This window comes from Schistocerca cancellata, chromosome 9 (genome assembly GCF_023864275.1).
Source record: "Schistocerca cancellata isolate TAMUIC-IGC-003103 chromosome 9, iqSchCanc2.1, whole genome shotgun sequence".
NCBI lineage: Eukaryota > Metazoa > Arthropoda > Insecta > Orthoptera > Acrididae > Schistocerca > Schistocerca cancellata.
This window is the reverse complement of record NC_064634.1, coordinates 13,312,792-13,339,731: the sequence shown is the minus strand read 5'-3', so window position 1 is coordinate 13,339,731 and position 26,940 is coordinate 13,312,792. Positions and strand designations below refer to the sequence as shown.

Genomic DNA, 26,940 nt, shown 5'->3' with positions numbered 1-26,940 from the left:
CTCGAGGAGAAGGTCGCCTCCCCTTCAGGGATCCCCATTTGATTTCCCGAAGCACCTCCGTAGCACCTGCGTGTTGTTCGAACCTATCGGTGACACAGCCAGCAGCCAGCCTCAGAGTTGGTTCGATACCTTCCTTTAATCAGACTTGGTGCGGATCTCAAACACTTGAGCAGTATCCAAAAATAGGCCGCCGTAGCGTCCTATATACGGTCTCCTTTACACATGAACCACACAATCCTAAAATTTCTCCAATAAACCGAAGTCGACCATTCTCCTTCGCTACCACAATCGTCATATGCTCTCTCCATTTCACAACGCTTTGCAATGTAATACCCAGACATTTAACGACGTGACTGTGTCAAGCAAGGACACTACTAATGCCGTATTCGAACATTTTCTTTCTCCTGTTCATCCGCATTAATTAACATGTTTCTACATTTAGAGCTACCTACCGTTCATCACACCAACTAAAAATTTCGTCTAAGTCGTATCCTCCTACAGTCAGTCCATTTCGACACCTCCCCGTACACTACAGCATCATCAGCAAAAAACCGCACGTTGCCGCTCGCGCTGTCCGCCAGATCATTTATGTACACTACATCTACATCTACATTTATACTCCGCAAGCCACCCAACGGTGTGTGGCGGAGGGCACTTTACGTGCCACTGTCATTATCTCCCTTTCCTGTTCCAGTCGCGTATGGTTCGCGGGAAGAACGACTGTCTGAAAGCCTCTGTGCGCGCTCTAATCTCTCTAATTTTACATTCGTGATCTCCTCGGGAGGTATAAGTAGGGGGAAGCAATATATTCGATACCTCATCCAGAAACGCACCCTCTCGAAACCAGGCGATTACAATTGCTACACCACGAAGATGGCGTGCTACAGACGCGAAATTTAACCGACAGGAAGAAGATGCTGTGAAATGCAAATGATTAGCTTTTCAGAGCATTCACACAAGGTTGACGCCGGTGGCGACACCTACAACGTGCTGATATGTTGAAAGTTTCCAACCAATTTCTCTTACACAAACAGCTGTTGACCGGCGCTGCCTGGTGAAAAGCTGTTGTGATGCCTCGTGTAAGGAGGAGAAATGCGTACCATCACATTCCCGGCTTTGATAAAGGTCGGATTGTAGCTATCGCGATTGCGGTTTACCGTACCGCGACGTTGCTGCTCGCGTTGGTCGAGATCCAGTGACTGTTAGCAGAATATGGAATCGGTGGGTTCAGGAGGGTAATACGAAACGCCGTGCTGGATCCTAACAGCCTCGTATCACTAGCAGTCGAGATGACAGGCATCCTATCCGCATGGCTGTAACGGATCTTGCAGCCACATCTCGATCCCTGAGTCAACAGATGGGGACGTTTGCAAGACGACAACCGTCTGCACGAACAGTTCGACGACGTTTGCAGCAGCATGGACTATCAGCTCGGAGACCATTGCTGCGGTTAGCCTTGACGCTGCATCACAGACAGGTGCGCCTACGATGGTGTACTCAACGACGAACCTCGGTGCACGAATGGCAAATCGTCATTTTTTCGGATGAATACAGGTTCTGTTTACAGCATCATGATGGTCGCATTCGTGTTTGGCGACATCGCGGTGAACGCGCGTTGGAAGCGTCTATTCGTCATCGCCATACTAGCGTATCACCCGGCGTGATGGTATGGGGTACCATTGGTTACACGTCTCGGTCACCTCTTGTTCGCATTGACGGCACTTTGAACAGTCGATGTTACATTTCAGATGTGTTACGACCCTTGTCTCTACCCTTCATTCGATCCCTGCGAAACCCTACATTTCAGCAGGATAATGGACAACCGCATGGTGTAGGTCCTGTACGGTCCTTTCTGGATACAGAAAATGTTCGATTGCTGCCCTGGCCAGCACATACTCTAGATCTCTCACCAATTGAAAATGTCTGGTCAATGGTGGCCGAGCAACTGGCTCGTCACAATACGCCAGCCACTACTCTTGATGAACTGTGGTATCTTGTTGAAGCTGCATTGGCAGCTGTATCTGTAGACGTCATCCAAGCTCTGTTTGACTCAATGCCCAGGCGTATCAAGGCCGTTATTACGGCCAGAGGTGGTTGTTCTGGGTACCGATTTCTCAGGATCTATGCACCCAAATTGCGTGAAAATGTAATCACATGTCAGTTCTAGTATAATAATTTGTCCAATGAATACCCATTTATCATCTGCATTTCTTCTTGGTGTAGCAATTTTAATGGCCAGTAGCGTAGATACTAAATAGTAGCGTTCCTATCACGCTCCTGAAGATGAACACTTGCCGTGGAGCGAATGCCTGTGTTGTACCTTTGGTTTCATTAAAATTGCTGCAGTTTATTGTATTCTCACCCGCCTCATTTACAACGTAGTCACAATAATATGAGGTACGATCCAAGACTCTCGTCTCTTCAGACAGTGTTCTCCGTTCGCTTTCCAGGCAATGTTCAACAACGGCGGTCTCCTCGAGCTCGATTTAATTTGTCATGTGTTCTCAGCACAACACTCTTCAATAGTGCTAATAGCTTGACCTGCATAGGTGCTGCACTATTCTTAGGGGACAGCATACGCAAAGGCCACTCGGAAGATATATGTCGCCTTTAACTGGGCGTAACACCTTGGATACGGACCAGAGCACTGTTCTCAGTCGGTGGCTCCGCAGCACGTATGCGGCAGGCTGTTGCCCCAACGTGTGGAAGGAATGGCCAGTCTCCCTTTGTGAGTTGCACCTGAAACGTATGCAACACCGTGCCGTCCCCGCCAGTCAGTCGACAATCGTCGAACGACCGCGTGCTTTATTCGAAGTGACATGGCCTGTAGACTGAAAATATTTTGTTCAGGCATTCCACGGCGAAAAACTCCGAAAACAAATTTCAGGGGTACTTACTACTAAGTTTCAGCCAATGCCCCATATAGCAAATAGTCTCAGGCATCATGTATGGGATTAAGGCTCGGTGATTTATCAGACCAATCGAGATGTGATAGTGTTCTACATCTACATTTATACTCCGCAAGCCACCCAACGGTGTGTGGCGGAGGGCACTTTACGTGCCACTGTCATTACCTCCCTTTCCTGTTCCAGTCGCGTATGGTTCGCGGGAAGAACCACTGTCTGAAGGCCTCTGTGCGCGCTCTAATCTCTCTAATTTTACATTCGTGATCTCCTCGGGAGGTATAAGTAGGGGGAAGCAATATATTCGATACCTCATCCAGAAACGCACCCTCTCGAAACCTGGCGAGCAAGCTACACCGCGATGCAGAGCGCCTCTCTTGCAGAGTCTGCCACTTGAGTTTGTTAAACATCTCCGTAACGCTATCACGGTTACCAAATAACCCTGTGACGAAACGCGCCGCTCTTCTTTGAATCTTCTCTATCTCTTCCGTCAACCCGATCTGGTACGGATCCCACACTGATGAGCAATACTCAAGTATAGGTCGAAGGAGTGTTTTGTAAGCCACCTCCTTTGTTGATGGACTACATTTTCTAAGGACTCTCCCAATGAATCTCAACCTGGTACCCGCCTTACCAACAATTAATTTTATATGATCATTCCACTTCAAATCGTTCCGCACGCATACTCCCAGATATTTTACAGAAGTAACTGCTACCAGTGTTTGTTCCGCTATCATATAATCATACAATAAAGGATCCTTCTTTCTATGTATTCTCAATACATTACATTTGTCTATGTTAAGGGTCAGTTGCCACTCCCTGCACCAAGTGCCTATCCGCTGCAGATCTTCCTGCATTTCGCTACAATTTTCTAATGCTGCAACTTCTCTGTATACTACAGCATCATCCGCGAAAAGCCGCATGGAAATTCCGACACTATCAACTAGGTCATTTATATATATTGTGAAAAGCAATGGTGCCATAACACTCCCCTGTGGCACACCGGAGGTTACTTTAACATCTGTAGACGTCTCTCCGTTGATAACAACATGCTGTATTCTGTTTGCTAAAAACTCTTCAATCCAGCCACACAGCTGGTCTGATATTCCGTAGGCTCTTACTTTGTTTATCAGGCGACAGTGCGGAACTGTATCGAACGCCTTCCGGAAGTCAAGAAAAATAGCATCTACCTGGGAGCCTGTATCTAATATTTTCTGGGTCTCATGAACAAATAAAGCGAGTTGGGTTTCACACGATCGCTGTTTCCGGAATCCATGTTGATTCCTACATAGTAGATTCTGAGTTTCCAAAAACGACATGATATTCGAGTAAAAAACATGTTCTAAAATTCTACAACAGATCGACGTCAGAGATATAGGTCTATAGTTTTGCGCATGTGCTCGACGACCCTTCTTGAAGACTGGGACTACCTGTGCTCTTTTCCAATCATTTGGAACCTTCCGTTCCTCTAGAGACTTGCGGTACACGGCTGTTAGAAGGGGGGCAAGTTCTTTCGCGTACTCTGTGTAGAATCGAATTGGTATCCCGTCAGGTCCAGTGTTGACACAGTCTACTCATCATGGAGGTGTGGACGAGAAACAACACTTGGTCACCAAGAATGTTGAAATAATCAACCTGGTTCATCTTGTACCCTGGTATAGTCGGTCCACTTTGACACCACCCCATACACCACTGCATGCCGGAGATCGATGCCTACCTGTTCGCCAGATCATTTATGTAGACAGTAACGTGAATGAGCGAGCCCATGTCGTGGGACGGAAAACAGCCCCAAAATATCACAGGATCTGCTCTGGCCTGAAACCTCCCTCCCTCCCTCCCCCCCCCCCCCCCCGTCTCAATCTTACACATACACAGATAGCAGACAGAACTGGGTAAAAGCTTCATTAGGCAACTGGTGCACTCGATGTATCGTATCATATGAAATCGCAAAAACGTGACTCATTGTGCAACGCTGAAGCCTTCTTGTCAACTACTACCCAGTTTCTGTGTTGTTTGACCCCCTGATGACGTGCAGCTCAGTATGCAGGCGAAATCAGAGAGTGTAGTGTTGTTGGACGCTGGGGTCTTGAGTGAAGTCGACATTCTGACTCACCCCAACGGTGGTCCGCCGAGTTCAGGTCGCGACTCTGAGCAGCCTACTCCATTTCAAGAGTGTATAGTCGACAAATCGTTACCTCACGTATGCTGCCTCATGACAGCGTCCACTGCCATGCTGATCAAACGCCATCGTCTCCGAAGCGTTACTTTACTGCATGCACTACACAATGCAGTAAAGTGTGTTCATATCCTTCTGGATTCAGTGTTGTCTTAAGCGCAAGAAGGGGACCATGCCGCGACCACAAAAAGACTCACGTACCGTAACACCACCTCCTATGTACTTAACTGTTGGCACCACACGCGATGGCAAGTATCGTTCTCCAGGAATTCACCAAAGCCAAAGCGTACCACCGCATTGCCTCAGGGTGTACGTGATAGATCAGTCCAAATCACTCGTTTGCTGTCTTCCACTCTTCACACCACCTCAAGTGTCGCGTAACATTGAGCACACCGCCGTGCCCCAGTCTTTCCAACTCCCTACGTACAGTCACGCTGCTCTCTGGACTGCTGAGTGATTCCTTTCGCTGATTCCATGCGACTGTTGCAATGGTCGACGGTCTCTGTCACTCACTACGCGAGGCCTGCGTGGTCTTGCTTTTTCTTTCGCGTTTTCACTTCACAATCACATCACTAATAGTCGACTTTGACAGCTTTAGGAAGGTTGAAATGTCCTTGATGGGTTTGTTACTTAGGTCACACCTAATGATGCCTAATCCATGTTCGCCTCTAGTGACATCTAGTGGTCAGTTCCGCATTGTCTGGGGGTGTCCGTATACTTCAAAATGTGTCCGTCAACTGATCCGTTTGTTTTTAGTCAAGTTGCTTGTCTTGTCTTCCCATTTCGTCTCTACACCTCTTCATTATTTACTCGAACAACTCATCCAATCTTCGGAATTTTCCTGTGCCACTAAGTTCCAAGAGTTTCTGTGCTACTCTTTTCTGCACTGGTTATCGTTCACACTTAATATCCGTATTAGGCTACATTCCAGACAAAAACTTCCCGAAAACACATTCTAATAGACTAGATGTTAGGGTTCTTCTCTCTACCGCCAGTGTGCATTTTATATCCTCTCCACTTCAGCAGTAACCATTTGTCTTGGTTCCCGAGTATCAAAACTCGCCTACCGCTGCTTATGTCTGATTCTTAATCTAATCCTCGCGGTACCACGTGACTCAATCTTATCTTAGTTTTATTTATTTATTTAACGCAATCATATTAGGGCCATCAGGCCCTCTTTCACCTTGTAGCAGGGTTTCACACGTACAGTACCTTTTTTTTACGCAATAGTTACCTAAGAAATAACAATTTTAATGTGACAAACAGTAATAAAATGAGTGAAGTGGTGATCTGAGTGAATAATAGTGACTATGAAGTAGTACAGTTAATTCTGGCAGTACTTGAACTATTGAAGCTGCTGCCACTAATGATGACAATAGTAATAATAATAATAATAATAAAAATATGGCATTTCAGTCTTTGATCTCTATTTTTTATTTTCAATGACCAGTTTCAGGCTAGGTGCCCATCTTCAGATCGTGTATTGCAGTTACAGAGTAACCTGTCAGTGCAGAACTATTCGTTCGCTGTCGAGCCAGTAGTTCTGCACTGACAGGTTACTCTGTAACTGCAATACACGATCTGAAGATGGGCAGCTAGGCTCAAAAACCGGTCATTGAAAATAAAAAATAGAGATCAAAGACGGAAATGATATATTTTTATTTAAAGAACGATCGCGGCAATCCCAGTAAGACAATCATGTTTAGTTTTAATAATAATAATAATAATAATAATAATAATAATACTAAACCCAACTGCCTTTGTTTTGATATTGTTGACGTTCATCTCATAACGTGTTTTTCAACTGAGCTTCCAAGTCCGCTTGCCGTCTCTGACGAAGTTACAATGTCATCGGCCAAAATTTAAGTTTTTATGTTATCCTGAACTAAAATTCGTCCACCGTAAAAGTTTTCTGTAAGCGGACTGCAGACTTTAACACATCCTGCTCATAAGTATCACATACTTTGTACATGTTTATCATAGGCATTTGAGTATTTGCATTCGATACTGAGGATGAATTTCGCTTAAAGGTTTGTGGAGATAAACGCAAGAGTATTTGGAATGTTCGCGTCGCATATCAGAGCTCGCTGTTTTTTGTTACAGGAAAAGAAGGGACAGTCCCCGCAGTAGTTTTGGTTTTCTACTGTACTGTACTTGATCGCATCTCTCTTAAAGAACTGTATTGCGGCGGTAATACGAAACAAATGGCTTCCTAGTACGAGAAAGTGAAAGTGAGCCGAAAAATATCGAATGTGTATTGGCGACTTACAGTTATCCACTATTTTCTTTATCGATTTTGCTTTACTTAATTTTATTACACACAGCGATGGTTTGCATTTTTCCGTGTCTGTTACATGTTCAAGTATTCTTCAAACAACGGCGTGGCGTGTTCTCGAACGACGCCTGCATGTTGTTGTGGTCTTCAGTCTTGAGACTGGTTTGATGCAGCTCTCCATGCTACTCTATCCTGTGCAAGCTTCTTCATCTCCCAGTACCTACTGCAACCTACATCCTTCTGAATCTGCTTAGTGTATTCATCTCTTGGTCTCCGTCTACGATTTTTACCCTCCACACTGCCCTCCAATGCTAAATTTGTGATCCCTTGATGCCTCAAAACATGTCCTACCAACCGATCCCTTCTTCTAATCAAGTTGTGCCACAAACTTCTCTTCTCCCCAATCCTATTCAATACCTCCTCATTAGTTACGTGATCTACCCACCTTATCTTCAGCATTCTTCTGTAGCACCACATTTCGAAAGCTTCTATTCTCTTCTTGTCCAAACTAGTTATCGTCCATGTTTCACTTCCATACATGGCTACACTCCATACAAATACTTTCAGAAACGACTTCCTGACACTTAAATCTATACTCGATGTTAACAAATTCCTCTTCTTGAGAAACGCTTTCCTTGCCATGAAGCCTTAAAAGTTGCAGTTGCTGCAGCAATTGCGTCTCGGCGACCGTAAAGTTCGGTACGAATTTTGCATTTCAGTTCTCCAATATGTGGCACAGGGTATCTTATCTGGACGAGTCATCTTGTGGACGAATCAACTTTTCAACTATCGGATAAAGTAAATCACGGTAATGTCGTGGAAAATGAAAGAGACTCACTGAAACTGAATGTATTTTGTGCCGTTTCTGTTCACAAAGTTCATTCACCTCCATTTTTTGCAGAGGAAAGAGTGACAGGAATGTTATTTCAGGATATGCTGCAAAACTGATTGTTCCCTCCGTGAAGATCCCACCGATTTCAGTTTTAAGCATGGCGGCGCCCAGCCTCAGTTTCACCTCGAGGTGCGATGTTATCTTAAGAACACCATCCCACGATGCTGTATTGGAAGTGGTGTACGACAAGATCTTGTTGGCTGATTTTGGCCTCCCAGGTCGCCAGGCCTAACACCTTGTGATTTTTTTTTTCTGTGGGGATACATAAAAGACAGAGTCTTTGTCCTGTGGCAGCTACTCTTCAGGATGTCAGATGTCGACTTTTAGAAGCTGTCGATTCAATAAACAGGGACCTGTTGATTCGTGCGTGGAGTGGAGTGGACCTACCCTTTCGATGTTTCTCGAGCAGTGTATTGTGTTCATGCTGAGTGCGTGGTGCAGTGTCTTCCCGAACATAGAACTCTGAACCTTGTTGTATCCAGTGACATGCGACATGTGTTTCCGTCTTTCGTAATTTGTCTGTAGTAAACAGCTGAAATCTGCTCTTTCTGTCTGAATCGCCCTGTACACGAGGAAGACTCGGTGCTCGAAGATGACGCAGCTGGAGAGCAGTTGCTTACCCGTGGCGTCCAGCAGCTGGCAGTCGAGGGTGTGGCCCTCCGAGTCGTAGTCCTTCAGCGTGAGGTTCGCCAGCGTCCCCACGTAGACGGAGGAGACGGTGTCCCGGTACCTGCTTCTCTCAAACTCTATCGGCGGCCCGGGTGGCAGAGCTGCGAACACGAGAAACGTTCAGTAGCACATACACCTGAGAAACTTCGAGGAAGAGCAGCCGTATTAGACGCTGTCTGCTCCTCATTTCCCAAGAGCCGTACAAACGGATATACAATCTGTAAAAAACATAACGACTACTTCTTATATACAGGGTGTTACAAAAAGGTACGGCCAAAGTTTCAGGAAACATTCCTGACACACAAATAAAGAAAAGATGTTATGTGGACGTGTGTCCGGAAACGCTTAATTTCCATGTTAGAGCTCATTTTAGTTTCGTCAGTATGTACTGCTCAAAGGAGCACGTTATCATGATTTCATACGGGATACTCTACCTGTGCTGCTAGAACATGTTCCTTTACAGGTACGACACAACATGTGGTTCATGCCAGATGGAGCTCCTGCACATTTCAATCGAAGTGTTCATACGCTTCTCAACAACAGATTCGGTGACCGATGGATTGGTAGAGGCGGACCAATTCCGTGGCCTCCACGCTCTCGTGACCTCAACCCTCTTGACTTTCATTTATGGGGGCATTTTAAAGCTCTTGTCTACGCAACCCCGGTACCAAATGTAGAGACTCTTCGTGCTCGTATTGTGGACGGCTGCGATACAATACGCCATTCTCCAGGGCTGCATCAGCGCATCAGGGATTCCGTACGATGGAGGGTGGATGCATGTATCCTCGCTAACGGAGGACATTTTGAACATTTCCTGTAACATAGTGTTTGAAGTCACACTGGTACGTTCTGTTGCTGTGTGTTTCCATTCCATGATTAATGTGATTTGAAGAGAAGTAATAAAATGAGCTCTAACATGGAAAGTAAGCCTTCCGGACACGTGTTCACATGACATATTTTCTTTCTTTGTGTGTCAGGAATGTTTCCTGAAAGATTGGCCGTACCTTTTCGTAACACCATGTATACATTTAGTTAGTGAATACAGACATACACTGAAGTGAACGAAGTCATAGGATACCTCCAAATGTCGTGTCGGATCTCCTTTTGCCCGGTGAAGTGCAAAAACTCGCCGGCCGCGGTGGCCGTGCGGTTCTGGCGCTGCAGTCCGGAACCGCGGGGCTGCTACGGTCGCAGGTTCGAATCCTGCCTCGGGCATGGGTGTGTGTGATGTCCTTAGGTTAAGTTAGGTTTCAGTAGTTCTAAGTTCTAGGGGACCTAAGCTGTTGAGTCCTATAGTGCTCAGAGCCATTTGAACCATTTTTTTGCAAAAACTCGACGTGGCATGGGCTCAAAAAGTCGTGGGAACTCCTCTGCAGAAACATTGAGCCATGCTGCCTCTATAGCAGTATATAATTGCGAAAATGTTGCCGGTACAGGATTCTATGCACGAGCTGACCGTTCGATTACGTCCCGTAAAAGTTCGGGTGGTCGCATCATTCGCTCGAATTGCCCAGAATGTTCTTCAAACCAGCCACGAACAAGTGTGGCCCGGCGACATGGTGCACTGTGATCAATAGATCGTTGCTTGGGAACATGAAGTCCGCGAATGGCTGCAAGTGGTCTCCAGGTAGCCGAACGTAAACGTTTCTAGACAATGATCGGTTCAGTTGGACCAGAGGATCCAATCCATTCTATGTAAACACAGCCCACACCACTGTGGAGCCAGTACGAGCTTGCGCAATGTCTTGTTGACCATCTGAATTCGTGCTACGCGGGGTGTGCGCCACTCTCGAACACTACAGTCAGCTCTTAACAACTGAAATCGGGACTCGTCTGACAGGCTACGGTCTTCCAGTCGTCTAGGGTCCAACCGATTTAGTCAAGAACATAGGAGAGGCGCTCCAGACGATGTCGTGCTGTCAGCACAGCCACTCGCGGCGGTCATCTGCGGTCACAGCCCACAGCGTCCGGCCCGATAGCCGAGTGGTCAGCGTGACGGGTTGCCGTCCTACGGCCCGGGTTCTATTCCCGACTGGGTCGGGGATTTTCTCCGCTCAGGGACTGGGTGTCGTGTTGTCATCATCATCATTTCATCCTCATCGACGCGCAAGTCGCCCAATGTGGCGTCGAATGTACAGGGTGTTTCAAAAATGACCGGTATATTTGAAACGGCAATAAAAACTAAACGAGCAGCGATAGAAATACACCGTTTGTTGCAATATGCTTGGGACAACAGTACATTTTCAGGCTGACAAACTTTCGAAATTACAGTAGTTACAATTTTCAACAGATGGCGCTGCAAGTGATGTGAAAGATATAGAAGACAACGCAGTCTGTGGGTGCGCCATTCTGTACGTCGTCTTTCTGCTGTAAGCGTGTGCTGTTCACAACGTGCAAGTGTGCTGTAGACAACATGGTTTATTCCTTAGAACAGAGGATTTTTCTGGTGTTGGAATTCCACCGCCTAGAACACAGTGTTGTTGCAACAAGACGAAGTTTTCAACGGAGGTTTAATGTAACCAAAGGACCGAAAAGCGATACAATGAAGGATCTGTTTGAAAAATTTCAACGGACTGGGAACGTGACGGATGAACGTGCCGGAAAGGTAGGGCGACCGCGTACGGCAACCGCAGAGGGCAACGCGCAGCTAGTGCAGCAGGTGATCCGACAGCGGCCTCGGGTTTCCGTTCGCCGTGTTGCAGCTGCGGTCCAAATGACGCCAACGTCCACGTATCGTCTCGTGCGTCAGAGTTTACACCTCTATCCGTACAAAATTCAAACGCGGCAACCCCTCAGCGCCGCTACCATTGCTGCACGAGAGACATTCGCTAACGATATAGTGCACAGGATTGATGACGGCGATATGCATGTGGACAGCATTTGGTTTACTGACGAAGCTTATTTTTACCTGGACGGCTTCGTCAATAAACAGAACTGGCGCATATGGGGAACCGAAAAGCCCCATGTTGCAGTCCCATCGTCCCTGCATCCTCAAAAAGTACTGGTCTGGGCCGCCATTTCTTCCAAAGGAATCATTGGCCCATTTTTCAGATCCGAAACGATTACTGCATCACGCTATCTGGATATTCTTCGTGAATTTGTGGCGGTACAAACTGCCTTAGACGACACTGCGAACACCTCGTGGTTTATGCAAGATGAAGCCCGGCCACATCGCACGGCCGACGTCTTTAATTTCCTGAATGAATATTTCGATGATCGTGTGATTGCTTTGGGCTATCCGAAACGTACAGGAGGCGGCGTGGATTGGCCTCCCTATTCGCCAGACATGAACCCCTGTGACTTCTTTCTGTGGGGACACTTGAAAGACCAGGTGTACCGCCAGAATCCAGAAACAATTGAACAGCTGAAGCAGTACATCTCATCTGCATGTGAAGCCAATCCGCCAGACACGTTGTCAAAGGTTTCGGGTAATTTCATTCAGAGACTACGCCATATTATTGCTACCCATGGTGGATATGTGGAAAATATCGTACTATAGAGTTTCCCAGACCGCAGCGCCATCTGTTGTTGAAAATTGTAACTACTGTAATTTCGAAAGTTTGTCTGCCTGAAAATGTACTGTTGACCCAAGCATATTGCAACAAACGGTGTATTTCTATCGCTGCTCGTTTAGTTTTTATTGCCGTTTCAAATATACCGGTCATTTTTGAAACACCCTGTATTTTAAGAGCTGCACCAAGGCGCCAAACGCTCATGTCCATTTCACAGCTCAAACGCCAGATTTCACCCGACTGCCCTAATGGATATGTTTCTTCGTACGTTCCACATTCATTTCTGCGGTTCTTTCGCTCAGTGTTGCTTGTCTGTTAGCGCTGACAACTCTACACAAACGTCGCTGCCATCCTTCATTAAGTGAAGGCCGTCGGGCACTGCGTTTTCCGTGGTGAGAGGTAATGCCTGAAATGTGATATTCTCGTCACACTCTTGACACTGGAGATCTCTGGATACTGAATTCCCTAACGATTTCCGAAATGGAATGTCCATGCGTCTAGCACCAACTACCATTTCGCTTTCAAAGTCTGTTAATTCACGCCATGCGGCCATTATAACGTCGGACACCTTTTCACACGAATCAGCTGAGTCCAAATGACAGCTCCGCCAATGCACTGCCATTTTGTACCTTGTGTACGCGACACTACCGCCATCTGTTTATGTACAAAAAAAAATGTTTCAAATGGCTCTGAGCACTATGGGACTTAACTTCTGAGGTCATCAGTCCCCTAGAACTTAGAACTACTTAAACCTAACTAACCTAAGGACATCACACACACAGCCATGCCCGAGGCAGGATTCGAACCTGCGACTGTAGCGATCGCGCGGTTCCAGACTGTAGCGCCCAGAACCGCTCGGCCACCGCGGCCGGCGTTTATGTACATATGACTTTTGTCACCTCAGTGTACTTTGTATTCAGAACGTCCTTCAATAAGTTTTCGATGTTCTTGTTATTGTTGTTATTGTGATTCTTGTTGTGTTCTTCAATCCAAAGACTGATTTGATGCAGCTCTCCATGCTAGTTTGTATTTTACAAGTCTCTGCATAGTGATTGCAATCTACATCATTTGGGACAAATTACAACAGATGGAAATTGAAATTAGTGTTGGATTGGAGAAACATTTTAATTATAGTAGGAAATCAATAAAGAAGTTTTTTCATAAATGGGTAATCAGTTGGGTAACCAATTTATCCAATTTGGCAAATAAATTAGAACCAGAGCAAATCATAATGGGTTTGGACAGTAAATTACCTGTGAACTGGACAATAAAATTATTGGTGCTCCTAGAGATGATGAAGGAAAATTCATTAATTATTTGGAAAGAGTAGAAAAGCTACTGCAGGAAGGGGACCAGGCCAATAAAGAATATAGGTACCAGATAAATGTGGGAACTAGGACAAATGTAAGTGTTAAGAGAATGGAAGTGAACAGGAAAAATAATTGTGTTACTGGAGCCAAGAGTGGGCGCAAATCTCCACCAAATACATCGTGAATAGAGACCAAGGGACCATTTTCATTTTACTTCAGCACAAGTTGACAGTTTAAATCTGTATACTAGACGGAATCTTGGAGTTAGGTTCAATAACAATCCAGGACAACAGAATGCAGGAAACTAATCCCCATCTGTATAGATGCTAGCATTTGCACAATGGGGAACAGAAATTTGAATCTGCTATCTAAACTGTTTGTGAGCAAAAATAAATTAGCTATGGAATACGATGTATAGGGAAAGCGTGATACAGTCCAATAGGAATAAGTTACAAAAGTTCGAGTTTGTACGTTTTGTGGTGACATAGAGGAGATTTATGACAAATAGTAGTTGAAGAAGACATTTAGTCTGAACAGAGATGACAAAAGGGTAAGCCAGGAAAGTAATGTGATAAACAGTAAGTGATGCGCAATGAAATTGATGAGGAATTGTCAGAAAGCTGGAGAAGGTAAGAGTTGTTGGAATTTGCAGAAGCTGGAGAAAGGGAGATTAGAAGAAGAAGAAGAAATTTTCAGAAAAGCTGAAGATTATATGTTGCTGTAAAAAACAGTGGAACAATTAGTTGGGGGTCATTTATCAAGTGGGGACAGTGTGGACGAAAATGATTGTGCACAGAGTATGGTAAACGAAGACATTGGTGATGCTGAAAGGGGAAGAGAAAAGACGAATTTAGTGAAATGTTTTGATTTTTCCTTCGTTGACGGATTAGTTCGGTACGGGGGACAATCCTACTAATGTATGTGTAATCTCCAGTCACAGATAAGTTTTTGAGAGATATGAAGTTGTGCATACCTTATTACAAGAAGCTGAAATTAATTGTAAAGGTGAAAAAGCAGGGCATCCAGTATCAAGTATATTAATGCAAAGTGAAGAAATTCAATGCTTACTAGATAGTGGCAGTGATCCGGGTGCAGTATCACGAAAGTTTGTAAATACTCTTACAGACAAGAAATATGTAATCGTCATGCAAGTTTCTGGTATTCATGTAATAGTAACAATAGGAAAAGTAGAAACAGCAGTAAAACAAAAGGTGATATCGTCTATAACGATTAAAGGAGTCTAGCTGCATCACATTTTTTTGATTATACGATGTCTAAATGGAGACTTCCTGGTACGAATGGATTTTCTCAATAAATATAAAGGGAATGTTGTTTTCCATGGAGATTCTGTAACATTAGAAGGAGATAGGAAGAATCCAATCCCAAAGAAAGTAGGTGTTGACTGGTGTAAAAATTACCGAACTATCAGTTAAAAAGTATGGTTGCAAAATACTAACACGAATTCGTTACAAACGAATGGAAAAACTGGTTGAAGCTGACGTCGGGGAAAATCAATTTGGGTTCCATAGAAATGTTGGAACATGCGATGCAATACTGACCCTACGACTTACCTTAGGTTAAGGAGAGGCACATCTACGTTTATAGTATTTGTAGACTTAGAGAAAGCTTTTGACAACGTTGACTGGAATACTCTCTTTCAAATTCTGAAGGTGGCAGGTGTAAAATGCAGGGAGCGAAAGGTTATTTAAATTTGTGCAGAAACCGGACGGCAGTTATAAGAGTCGAGGGGCATGGAAGGGAGAAATGGTTGAGAAAGGAGTGAGACATGGTTGTACCCTATCCCAGATGTTATTCGATCTGGTTATTGAGTAAGCCGTAAAGGAAAATATGAAGAAAAATCTGGAGTAGGAATGAAAGTCCATGAAAAAAAATAAAAATTTTGAGGTTTACCGACGACTTTGTAATTGTGTCAGAAACAGCAAAGGACCTGGAAGAGCTGCTGAACGCAATGGACATGGTCTTGAAAGGAGGATATAAGATGAACATCAACAAAAGCAAAACGAGGATAACTGAATGCAGTCGAATTAAATCAGGTGATGCTGAGGGAGTTAGATTAGGAAATGAGACACTTAAAGTAGTAAATGAGTTTTGTTATTTGGGGAGCAAAATAACTGATGATGGTCGAAGTAAAGAGGATATGAAATTTAGAGTGGCTGCGGCAAGGAAAGCGTTTCTGAAGAAAAAATTGTTAACATCGAGTATAGATTTAAGTGTCAGGAAGTCTATTCTAAAAGTATTTGTATGGAGTGTAGCCATGTATGGAAGCGAAACATGGACGATAAACAGTGTAGACAAGAAGAGAATAGAAGCTTTCGAAATGTGGTGCTGCAGAAGAATGCTGAAGATTAGAAGGGTAGATCGCGTAACTAATGAGGGGGTACTGAATAGAATTGGGGAGAAGAGGAATTTGTGGCACAACTTGACTAAAAGAAGGGATGGGTTGATAGGAGACGTTCTGAGACCTGAAGGGATCACCAATTTAGTATTGGAGGGAAGGGTGGAGGGTAAAAATCGTAAAGGGAGACCAAGAGACAAATACACTAAACAGGTTCAGAAGGATGTACGTTGCAGTAGGTACGGGGAGATGAAGAAGTTTGCACAGGATAGAGTAGCATGAAGAGCTGCATCAAACCAGTCTCTGGACTGAAGACCACAACAACAACAACAACAACAACAACAACAACAACAACAGGAAGATAGTGGTAGCCCAATTTCTAGGAGGGAAAGAATTAACAGTGCCAGTGCGTTATTGCAGTAAGAAAAACAATGAGGAGTGTAATCAGTATCGAGAGGGTGTAAGGCCTCAGGAGATATGTTCTGCTTGCAGTGTCAGATAACAGAGGATCACGTGGTGCCCGAGGTTCTGGAAGTGTTACCTCACTTTCCTCTCACGTTGTCAGTCATTCTCTTGTGTCTATCAGGACTGAGTCTCCCTTCTTAGTCTTCTTCGTCTTCTTCACTTTTTCAAGATATGTAGACTGAAAGGCAACAACAGAGCGCAAATGATTATCAGAAATTTAGGAAGTGTTGTGGATTTTGCGATAAGAGAAATGAGAAACGATTACGTTTTGAGAGAAAAAGTTATCAGTGGCGAAGTAAGTCAGTAAGAGGTACTTGGTACTGAGATGTATACGTTTTCTGTAAATGTGTTCTTTAAGTAAGTAACTAGTGATATTTGGACAGTATTTGTAAAAGAAGTAGCGTGCAGGTAGGCAAGAAGATGTACACTATGTGATCAAAAGTATGCGGACATCCCTACGGAATGCATAATTGACCACTAATGTGACGAGGGGCGGATCAAGCGGTATTGAATTAGGTGGGGAGTACTGTGTTGTCAGTAAGTACAGAATGGGTTGGTCGCGAGAGCTCAATGACTTCGAAAGTGGGCGAGTCACTGGATGTCACTTGAGTATTCCAGCCCTTCTAATGTTGCCCAAGTAGACCGTGGGCGATGTGACTCTTGACGTGGCAACGTGAAGCAACAGCCGCAGACGAAAGAAGAGCGGGCAGACCACACGCGCTGGTCGATGGAGACGGTCGAGCATTGCAAAGGGTGGTCGTGAACAGCCACGTGGAATCAGCGGAAGAGCGGACCACCCGTGAGGTCCAACGTGCTGCCAGCTGTAAAGCCGTGTCTCTGTAACTAAAAAGTATGGGGCACAATGGTCGAGCCACATATAGGGTGAGTCACTAACTATGGCCACCAAGAATAGCTCCGAAAGTATGATAAGAGCTGAAAAGTTTTTGGGACAACGGACGCTAGGTGTTGCTAGGTGGCGTCGCTTCAGAGATATGAAGGTCAACTTTGCTTTTTAATTGGGTGCTATAGTTTGGTACTTGTTTTCCGATAGCCACTATCGAGACGAATCCAATGATGTGTAACAGCAAGGCGTTTGAATGTCAACCGAGGTTACAAAGGTGGTATGGACGTCGGTTTACAGAAGGGGTTCGAACACATGGCTGTTGGTATCAATGCAGTGCTGCAATCTTCTTATCACGGACTGAGTGGTATTCCTTATCTCATCGGCACTTATCGAAGCACATGCGCCGGCCGGGGTGGCGGAGCGGTTCTAGGCGCTATAGTCTGGAACCGCGCGACCACTACGGTCGCAGGTTCGAATCCTGCCTCGGGCATGGATGTGTGTGATGTCCTTAGGTTAGTTAGGTTTAAGTAGTTCTAAGATCTAGGGGACTGGTGACCTCAGAAGTTAAGTCCCATAGTGCTCAAAGCCATTTGAACCATTTTGAAGCACATGCTCCGACAATTCTCTTTCCCATATCTTCAGGTGTAGTTGGAATGTCTTTATAAACAATGTCTTTTACGAATCACCATGAGAAAAAGCCCAGAGGCTTGAAGTCTGGTGAACGAGCAGGCCACGACACACCTCCTCCACGTCCAATCCAACGATTTGGGAATTGTCTCTGCAGCTCATTTCTAGCCATCAAAGAAAAATGTGCCGGACACCCATCGTGTTGATACCACATTCTGAGCTAATGATTCTTGAAGGAATATGGTTTACTTCCTACCATTAAGATTTCCTTCGATGAAATAGGGCCTATAATTATGTCCTCCAGAATCCCACACCATACATTCACTGACCACGGATTTTTGTGTGCAACTTGCCGCAGCCAGCATGGATTTTCAGTTGCCCAGTAATGCAGATTATGCAGATTAACATTCCCGTGGTTTGTGAATGCAGCCTCGTCAGTAAATAAAATCAAATTAATAAATGTGTCATCCCTCTGAATCTGAAGTTGGGTCCATCGGCAGAATTCGATGCGACGCGTACAATCTGTACCTGTTAATTCTTGGTGGACACTGATACGGTAAGGATGATATTTATGGCGATGCAGAACACGAACAACACTACTCTGGCTCATGCCAGATTCCCTTGCGACTTGACGCGAACTAACACAAGGATCTCGAACCGCAGTCACAAGGGTACCAACTTCCATTTACTCGTTAGTAACTTTCCTCTGACGGATGTGTTTCCGATGCGTTAAAGATCCAGTTGTTCTCAATTTATCGCACACACATTTAAATGTACGACGTGTAGGGTGAGTACGTTGAGGATATCGTTCAGCGTATAAGTCTCTAGCTCTCACTGAATTTCGTTGGCATTCTCCGTAAATGAGAAGCGTATCGACTTGTTCTTCGAAGGAATACATCATTCACTTTCGCTTGATTCGCCGATACTAGTCTTACCGTTCCTGTTAGTGTTGTATTGCGAAACCGTCGAGTGGTGTTTACATGTCAATGGCACGTTAGATGGATACGCCGTATTCGGCGAATATTTACTATTTGCACGATATACGAGAGAGAATTGTCAGAGCATGTGCTTCGATAAGTGCCGAGGTGATAAGGAATACCACTCAATCAATGATAAGATTGCAAAAAAATAAGTAAATAAAAAAAGTTTCAAATGGCTCTGAGCACTACGGGATTTAACTTCTGAGGTCATCAGTCCCCTAGGACTTGGAACTACTTAAACCTAACTAACCTAAGGACATGACACACATCCATGCCCGAGGCAGGATTCCAACTTGCGACCGTAGTGGTCGCACGGTTCCAGACTGAAGCGCCTAGAACCGCTCGGCCACCCAGTCGAGAATTTGGAATACCCCAGCCAACTGTGTGGAAAGTTCTTAGACGGCGTTTGCTGTACAAGTCCCACCGATTACAATTTGTGCAGCGTCTCAACCCCAGTGACAAGGAGAAGCGTCTTGCATTTTGTGGTTTGTGCTATCAAAGAGAGAGGATGACGCGTTTCTGCGGCTTGTAATTTTTTGGCGATGAAGCGATGTTCCACCTTAGTGGAAAAGTCAGTAGACACAGTGTTCGCATATGGGGTTTGGAAAATCCACATTCACCGTAACAACTCTAAAGAGACTCACCGAAGATCAACGTGTTCTATGCTGTATCCCGTACAAAAGCTTATGGACCATTTTTCTTTGCAGAAGGAAGTGTAATGGGAATCAGGTACCTGGACATGTTGGAACAATGGCTGTTATGGAAGATTCCCAGGACTCCATTTTCCAAACATTATGAAAAAAAACTTTGAAACTGCCTCTTTTCATTGGTATAAAGCGTGTTCATTTTGGATTTGTACTTGAGTACATACGAAGTTTTAAAAGTCGGTCCATCATTTAGAATAACCTTGCATTTTTGTGAAGTGTACTGTGAGCTATCAGTGGTAATATTTTGACAACATATGGTGAAGAGTGTAGGTAAGGAGTAATCACTGAAGTATTTGCATACATTCGATTCCTCAGGGTGGATTTGTTTGTATGGTTTTTACTATACAGTCAACTGAGCTGTGGCAACCATCTCTATAACCGATATCGTTTTGCATGACTGTGAGGTTGAACTCATGTTAGTGGTAAACATTTCTAGCTCTCGTGGATGGAAGGCATTTTCACCGCTACTGTCTGGTCGAAAGAGGGAAGGCAGTTTGTGGCCTACAATACCTGAGCCACAGACTCAGCACCAGTGTTCAGCATTAAGTTCCAAGCAATCTACACAGCGCCACGTGGAGTGCTGAAGGCGATGCACGTGTCAGGTAGGAACTTTAAGCTCGATGCTATTTCAGAGGTATTTCAATCACTCGCTTGTCAATCATCAAAATCACCAACAAGAAGAAGACAGCTGTTCCGGCTCGTGCCGAATATACCAGGTAATGCTATGTTAATAATTAGCAAAGTAATCAAACAGAAGTAATACTCAAATGATACACATCAAACAAGTGTACTGACATAGAATACATAAAAAAAACCTGTACAGAATTAGAGTTTGAAGGTGTACAGCCATGTAGTAACTCGTTTGACTAGAGAGGTTAGGCACGTGACATAGCTGTGGAGGGAGCATAAGGAACGGGTGTTGAGCGTTTTTCGGTGTCTGTCCACGGTCAGATAATGTGATAAGGTCTTGTGCCACCTGATAAAGTGTCAGCATTGGATGTAAACTGTATGGGGCATTGAAAATATTCAGTGCATCAATTTGAAATTTGGTGATGTGTATTTACTGTGAATAAATATAGGCTTTTGAGACTGAACTTTGCTATCGATGAACTTATTTTCAGATAGACTTGAATGAATTATTTAATGTGGGGAATTTATTCAGGATAACGTGTTGGTGCACTGTTCGATGTCATTGGCACATGTTAAAAGTATCCTGTACATTCTTTGATACCACCGCCATTTCAAGTCGCATTTTCTTTTTGACTGAATAAACATTTTGGTCTCTTAAGGTCACAGTTCCATGTAATAATGTTAACTTGTGATGAATAAAACTGCGGTTGAATTTCACACTATTGTATGGGTACATTATTGTCCAAACGGACTACTACTACTAAATAGCCGTGTTTATTGTTCACATTTGTTTGTTATGCTACTTAATCTTTAACTGTTCCATAGTATGGGCTTTATGACTCGAATAGATTTCACTCGGGCACAATGCAGTGGTGCACATGACTAGTGTAAAGCCATTTAATCAATTTATGGTTGTGCGTTTGCCTTCCTGCGGCCGGATAATAACAGATCAGTTCCGGTTAACGATGACTTCCACTTTATAGTTTTCTTACCGAAAATCCTCTCTGGTACGCCACAACTGTCTGATTTCATGCGGAATTAGAACAGTTGTAGCACGTGAAGCTGCAAACGGAATCGGGTATACCTATTAAAAATGTTTTCGCCTTTGAGCAGTTAATGTGGAGGCGCTGAGCTTTAGTCATTGCAGTAGCAGCAGTAGTTGCAGAAGTGCAATTGTTATGTTTGAGTGCACATATGGGATAGCAGTGCTGTTGAGTTTGGCCTCCAAGCAGAGAGGCAGTTATGAGACTGCACTTGATAATGGAAGCAAGACTTCAGAAAAATCAAGACACATTCGTAGTATTTATCTGCCTGGAAAAAGCGTTCGACAATGTAAAATGGTGCAAGATGTTTGAAATTCTCAGAAACATAGGCATAAGGTATTGGGAATGAAGTGTATTTACAATACATAGAAGAAGCAAGACAGATCAATAAAAAAGAACGAAGTGCTCAGATTAAAAAGGATTGTAAGACAGGGACACAGTCTCCCCCATCTCCCTCCCACCCCCCTCTCCCTTTTGTTCATTCTGTTCATGTAAGATACAATGAGGGTAATAAAGAAAAGGTTCAAGCGTGGGATTAACTTTCTGGGTGAAAGGATATTAACGACATTTGGTGGTGACATCGGTGAGAAGGAAAAACAGGATCTGTTGAATGGAATGAACCATCTAAGAGTACGAAATGTGGGTTGAGAGTAAAATAAAGAAAGTGGTGAGGAGTAGTAGAAGTGAGATTGACGATAAAGAGAATATAAGAAGCAGATTAATACAGGTGAAGAGGTTATTGTTCGCTAAAAAAGTCAAATAGTACGAAACATAGCCTATAATTTGAGGAGAATTTTCTGAAAATGTTGTTTGGAGCACAGCATTGTACGGGGTGGAATCATCGACCGTGGGAAAACCAGAAAGAAGTTAATTGAAGCGTTTGAGGTATGGTGCTGCAGAAGGATATTAAACAATAAGTGAACTAACAAGATGAAGATGAGGATGCGCTTCGCAGATGTGGCAATGAAAGGAATATGTGGAAAACACTCATTAGAAGAAGGGACTGATTAATAGGGTATGTGTTAAGGCATCAGGGAATAACTTTCATGGTACACAGATGGCTATGGGGATAAATACTATAGAGGAAGAGAGAGATTGGAGTATATTCAGCAAACATTTGAGGATGCTGAGAGTAAGTGCCATTCTGAGAAGAAGAAATTGACACAAGCTGAAGGCTGTGGCTGAATGCATCAAATCAGTCAAAAATCTGATAAGAAGGAATCACCGTAATATTCTTCCAAAATGGTTCAGGGATAAATCGGAGTACTAGTATTAAATATGTTTGGCGTTGTGTGAACTACTGGGGCGATCTAAATTGTTATATTATTCTGAAATATCAGTTACGTCAAGACCAGTTGTAAATATTTATTGATTGCCCGTTTCGACAGATCTATGCTGTCATCATAGGATCAGAAAGTTAAATAAATAAGTACTCCAAGTCAAGGTGGAAACTTCATATATGGTCTCATTTGAACACTGTACTCATTACTGAAGCATTAGAAGGTACCTTGTAACACATTAAGGAAATTTCACATTTTTACAAACTTGCAAGTCACGTAGTGATGTTGCGTTGTTTAACAATAAAAGGTAGCCGGCAACATCAGCTTGTCAAACAAAAAATACCACAAATGTAAAACATACATCATGTTGTGCTGATGCACTAGCGCAACCCTTTACTTAACATCACAATGGTGACTGAGCTAGAACGGTATTTGTACAGATAAGTTTGTAGACAGTTCTTTACATTGCTGTACTGGACAATCGATATGTACTCTCATAAATTACCTGTGCTATAGCACAAATTGTTTCTTCTCTTCAATCTCATTAAAATTATTTTCGACAGATTAGGTAAAAATTATAAAAATACAATTTTACGATAAATTGTATTTTGAAAATATACAGTGTCATTTTTGAAAAGTATAACTTTACAATAAAAATATAGTTCAGATTATTTATCTATGCACAGTATATGCTTCAAATGGTTCAAATGGCTCTGAGCACTATGGGACTCAACATCTTAGGTCATAAGTCCCCTAGAAGTTAGAACTACTTAAACCTAACCTAAGGACATCACACACATCCATGCCCGAGGCAGGATTCGAACCTGCGACCGTAGCAGTCGGGCGGTTCCGGACTGTGCGCCTAGAACCGCGAGACCACCGCGGCCGGCGTATATGCTTCGACAGCAATTGACAGAAATAGATCACCATGTAAAGTTCCGATAAAAATATAGCTCAGGTTATTTATCTACACACAGTATATGTATCGAAAGGAGCTTACGGAAAAAGATAACGTGGTAACTGCGTACAAAACAATATAGACCACAGTCAGTGGATCGGGATGAATACGAGATACTGAGGAGCTCGTGGTATAAATTAGATATAGTGCCTGATGCCTACTCAACGTTACATCCATAACCAAAAACCATGAAATATGTGCACTATATGGCAATGAATACGTCAGTTTTTACATAAAAATTTCACGACAAACTTTAGGTTTACACAAAAGAAATCATGCCACACAAAATAAACTACAAAACTTATGTGTGTAAATGCTGCAGTGCTCGAGGTCTACGTACGACATGTCTATTTAAGGAATATTGGTAAGCGGTTAGTGCACCAACACAACGAACTGAATAGAAGGTATTGTGGAGCTTGTGGCATAACTCGATATGGTGCCTGAACTTTACTTAAGATTATATGCGCAACCAAAGTCTGTGAAATATACACTGACGGAAAAAGATGGTACACTCTTTTAAAGGTTTCCAGCGAACTCAGGATTTATTGTTAGTACCTGATGTGGCTTCCACAGGCGGCAATGAAGGCCCCGAGTGTGGCGTCCAGTCGAACGTGCAGATGGCGAATACTGTCCTGGGATACGTCATCTCACACCTGTTCACATTGTCAGGTGACGAGATGTGCGAGTCACTTCCCGTCCCATCATATCCCACAAGTGCTCCATTGGGAATAAGTTCGGAGATCGTGCTGGACAGGGGAGTTACTGCACGTCTTGCAGAGTACGCTGACTTTCACAGGCAGAGTGTGGGCGAGCGTTATCCTGATGGAACAACACACCACCGTCCTGTTGCAAGAATGGCAAAAGAACGAGTCTGCCAACATTTTGCAGGCACAGAGTGCTGGTTAGCGTCTCCTCCAGAAACACCAAAAGTGAACGAGAGTTGCCGTTCATCGCGCCGCGGGCCATAAGGCCTGGGGCAGGCCAGTGTGTGTTGGACGAACGCACTCTGGGAGACAGCGCTCGCCAGTTCTGCTTCGTACGCACAGGCTGTGTCTGCTTTTGTCGCTGAAGACCACGCACGCCATCTCCAAGTGATCCTGTGACGTCACCGGAAGAGCCGCGCACGTCGACGATGTGGCGGCGCGAATGGCAGGTGGGCTAGAGTCGTGCATGCCTGCAGTCCCACTGCTACCAACCGGCTCGCAACAGCTCGTGTTGGCGCATCTGGGCTTACAAGCCCTCTTATCTGCGCTGTGGTAGCTGTACAATCTGCAGCTGCTCTCCTTACTGTCCGACGATTCTGTGTGGACGTCCTGAACCTCGTCTACGGGTGTGACGATGTTCACATGACCAGTAACACCCACATCGTTGCACAATTGACACAGCCCGTCGAACTTGCGTGGCAGTTCTCCGAAAGGACCATCTCACGACTCGGAAGGCCACAGTCTGGCAACCGCTTTGAGACTCGCTCAGTTGGCTGTAGAAGGCCCGAGTGTGTCTCTGCGGCATTGTTGCCTGCTTGCTCCACACGTCTGCACCACACGGAGCCTTTTGGCTGTGAGCTTTCCCCATTGAAGGGTAGACACATATGGCGCTCTTGTAGCTATGCCGCTACACTATCTGTTGGTGGACGACGCTGAAGCCACTACCAGTACATCCGCTATCCCCCCAAGTGGCATTATACCGTCATCGTATCAGATTGACGTTGTCTTTTAAGGTGTACTAATTTTTGTTCCCAGATGTGTGTGTACGATACTGCAGTGAACACGACTCTTCTTACATAATCATTCTATGACAGACTGTTAGGTTTAGATAAAAGTAATCATCACACCACACAAAATAAACTACAAAAAAACCATATAGGCAACTGATGTGATGCTCAAGGTCTATGCACAAGGGTGCTATTTAACAAATAAACTCAGAATAATGCGATGCACAACCAATAGGTTGACATGACAGCAATGATGCTGCATTCGTCTACTTTACATGTTCACATTCAATAAAAGACTAATAAAAATGTCACAGAACTCTAACTTAAAGTATGATTTTGTTCTCGAGGTTTGTGTTCGTTACAGTACCCGAGGGTTAGTTAATAACAGGCCCAACTGTAGATAAATTAAGAAGTCAGACATGAAATAGTACTGTAATGCAAATGTTCGTTAATGATCTATAAATGAACTATGAGGGTCCTATATGCGAATGATGCAGTGTTTGCCAGCATGATAGCAAGTGAACACATATAAAGAAGTCAAACGTGCTATAATAATGAATTACAAGGTTTACATTATTACTTTATAATACATGACAAAAAATAAATTTTTAAAATCCTACATACAAATGTTGCAGTTGTCAAAGTCTACATAAGGGGATGTGTAAGGCTTACAAAAAGGGATCATCGTAATTTCTTGTATACTACATGCTCACTCACAAACACATTGATATGTGTTGTGGAGTCTGAGGTGTAGATATCATACGGAGCTCAAGGTTTGTATCTGTTGTAGTATTCAAGTTTTAGAGAATTTGAAGTCATTTTAACTATTTTTCGACTGTGACTGTCTCAAGAAATATGTAAAGTTTTTTTTTTAAATTACCGCTACCAGTCACAAACTTTGTCAACTTTTGTATTATTTATTTAGCGACATGTTTCGAGGGAATACCTTATCTTCAGACTAAATGGCATTACAAAAAGAACTTTACAATAAGGTTATACTGATGTTATATAGTCTTTTCGTAAATGCTGTGTTCTTCCTGTGGAAGAAGAGAAAACTTAGTAAGAGGCGATGTCGCTTTCGGAGCAGGACTGATGTTTGCACGAAAATGTTTTTTAACGGACGCTCACTTTGTTCTTCTGGCGTGGCAGTCTCGTTGTGATGCACTGCGGTGTTTCCATTACCGTGGCGCTCTTGGCTTTCTTGGTCACTGTTCACAAATTGTCACTAGTGTAGCAGTAACTTGGAAACACGATCACAAACAGTTCTGTAGTGCAGTGGGCAAGATGGCGGTCGAAATACAGCTGGGTTCGATTTGACTGTCGGTTTGTCGATCTATGTGCTGTCAGATGTTTACATGTCTTCTGCATGTCTTGATATCGTATTACAGGTGTTGGTTGACGAAATACATTAGAGATTGAGCACCTGTTACAATATTATTGAACACATCATGATATAAACTATTCATTAAAATAAATATTTATGTAAACATCTGACACCACATAGATCGACAAATCGATAGTCAAATCGAACCCAGCTGTATTTCGACCGCCATCTTGTCCACTGCACTACAGAACTGTTTGTGATCGTGTTTTCAAGTTACT

The 26,940-nt window shown here is 43.8% G+C and overlaps 1 protein-coding gene across 25 annotated transcripts in view; it reads right to left on the bottom strand.

Annotated features, from left to right (window-relative positions):
• The window catches only part of LOC126101588 (mucin-3A-like), a 400,051-nt gene that overhangs the window by 133,954 nt on the left and 239,157 nt on the right, over positions 1 to 26,940 (bottom strand). For all 25 annotated transcript variants that reach the window (XM_049912245.1, XM_049912250.1, XM_049912247.1 and 22 more), the window contains one exon: positions 8,867 to 9,016. In XM_049912245.1, coding sequence (XP_049768202.1) covers positions 8,867 to 9,016 — 150 coding nt within the window. The remainder of the gene's footprint in view (positions 1 to 8,866; positions 9,017 to 26,940) is intronic.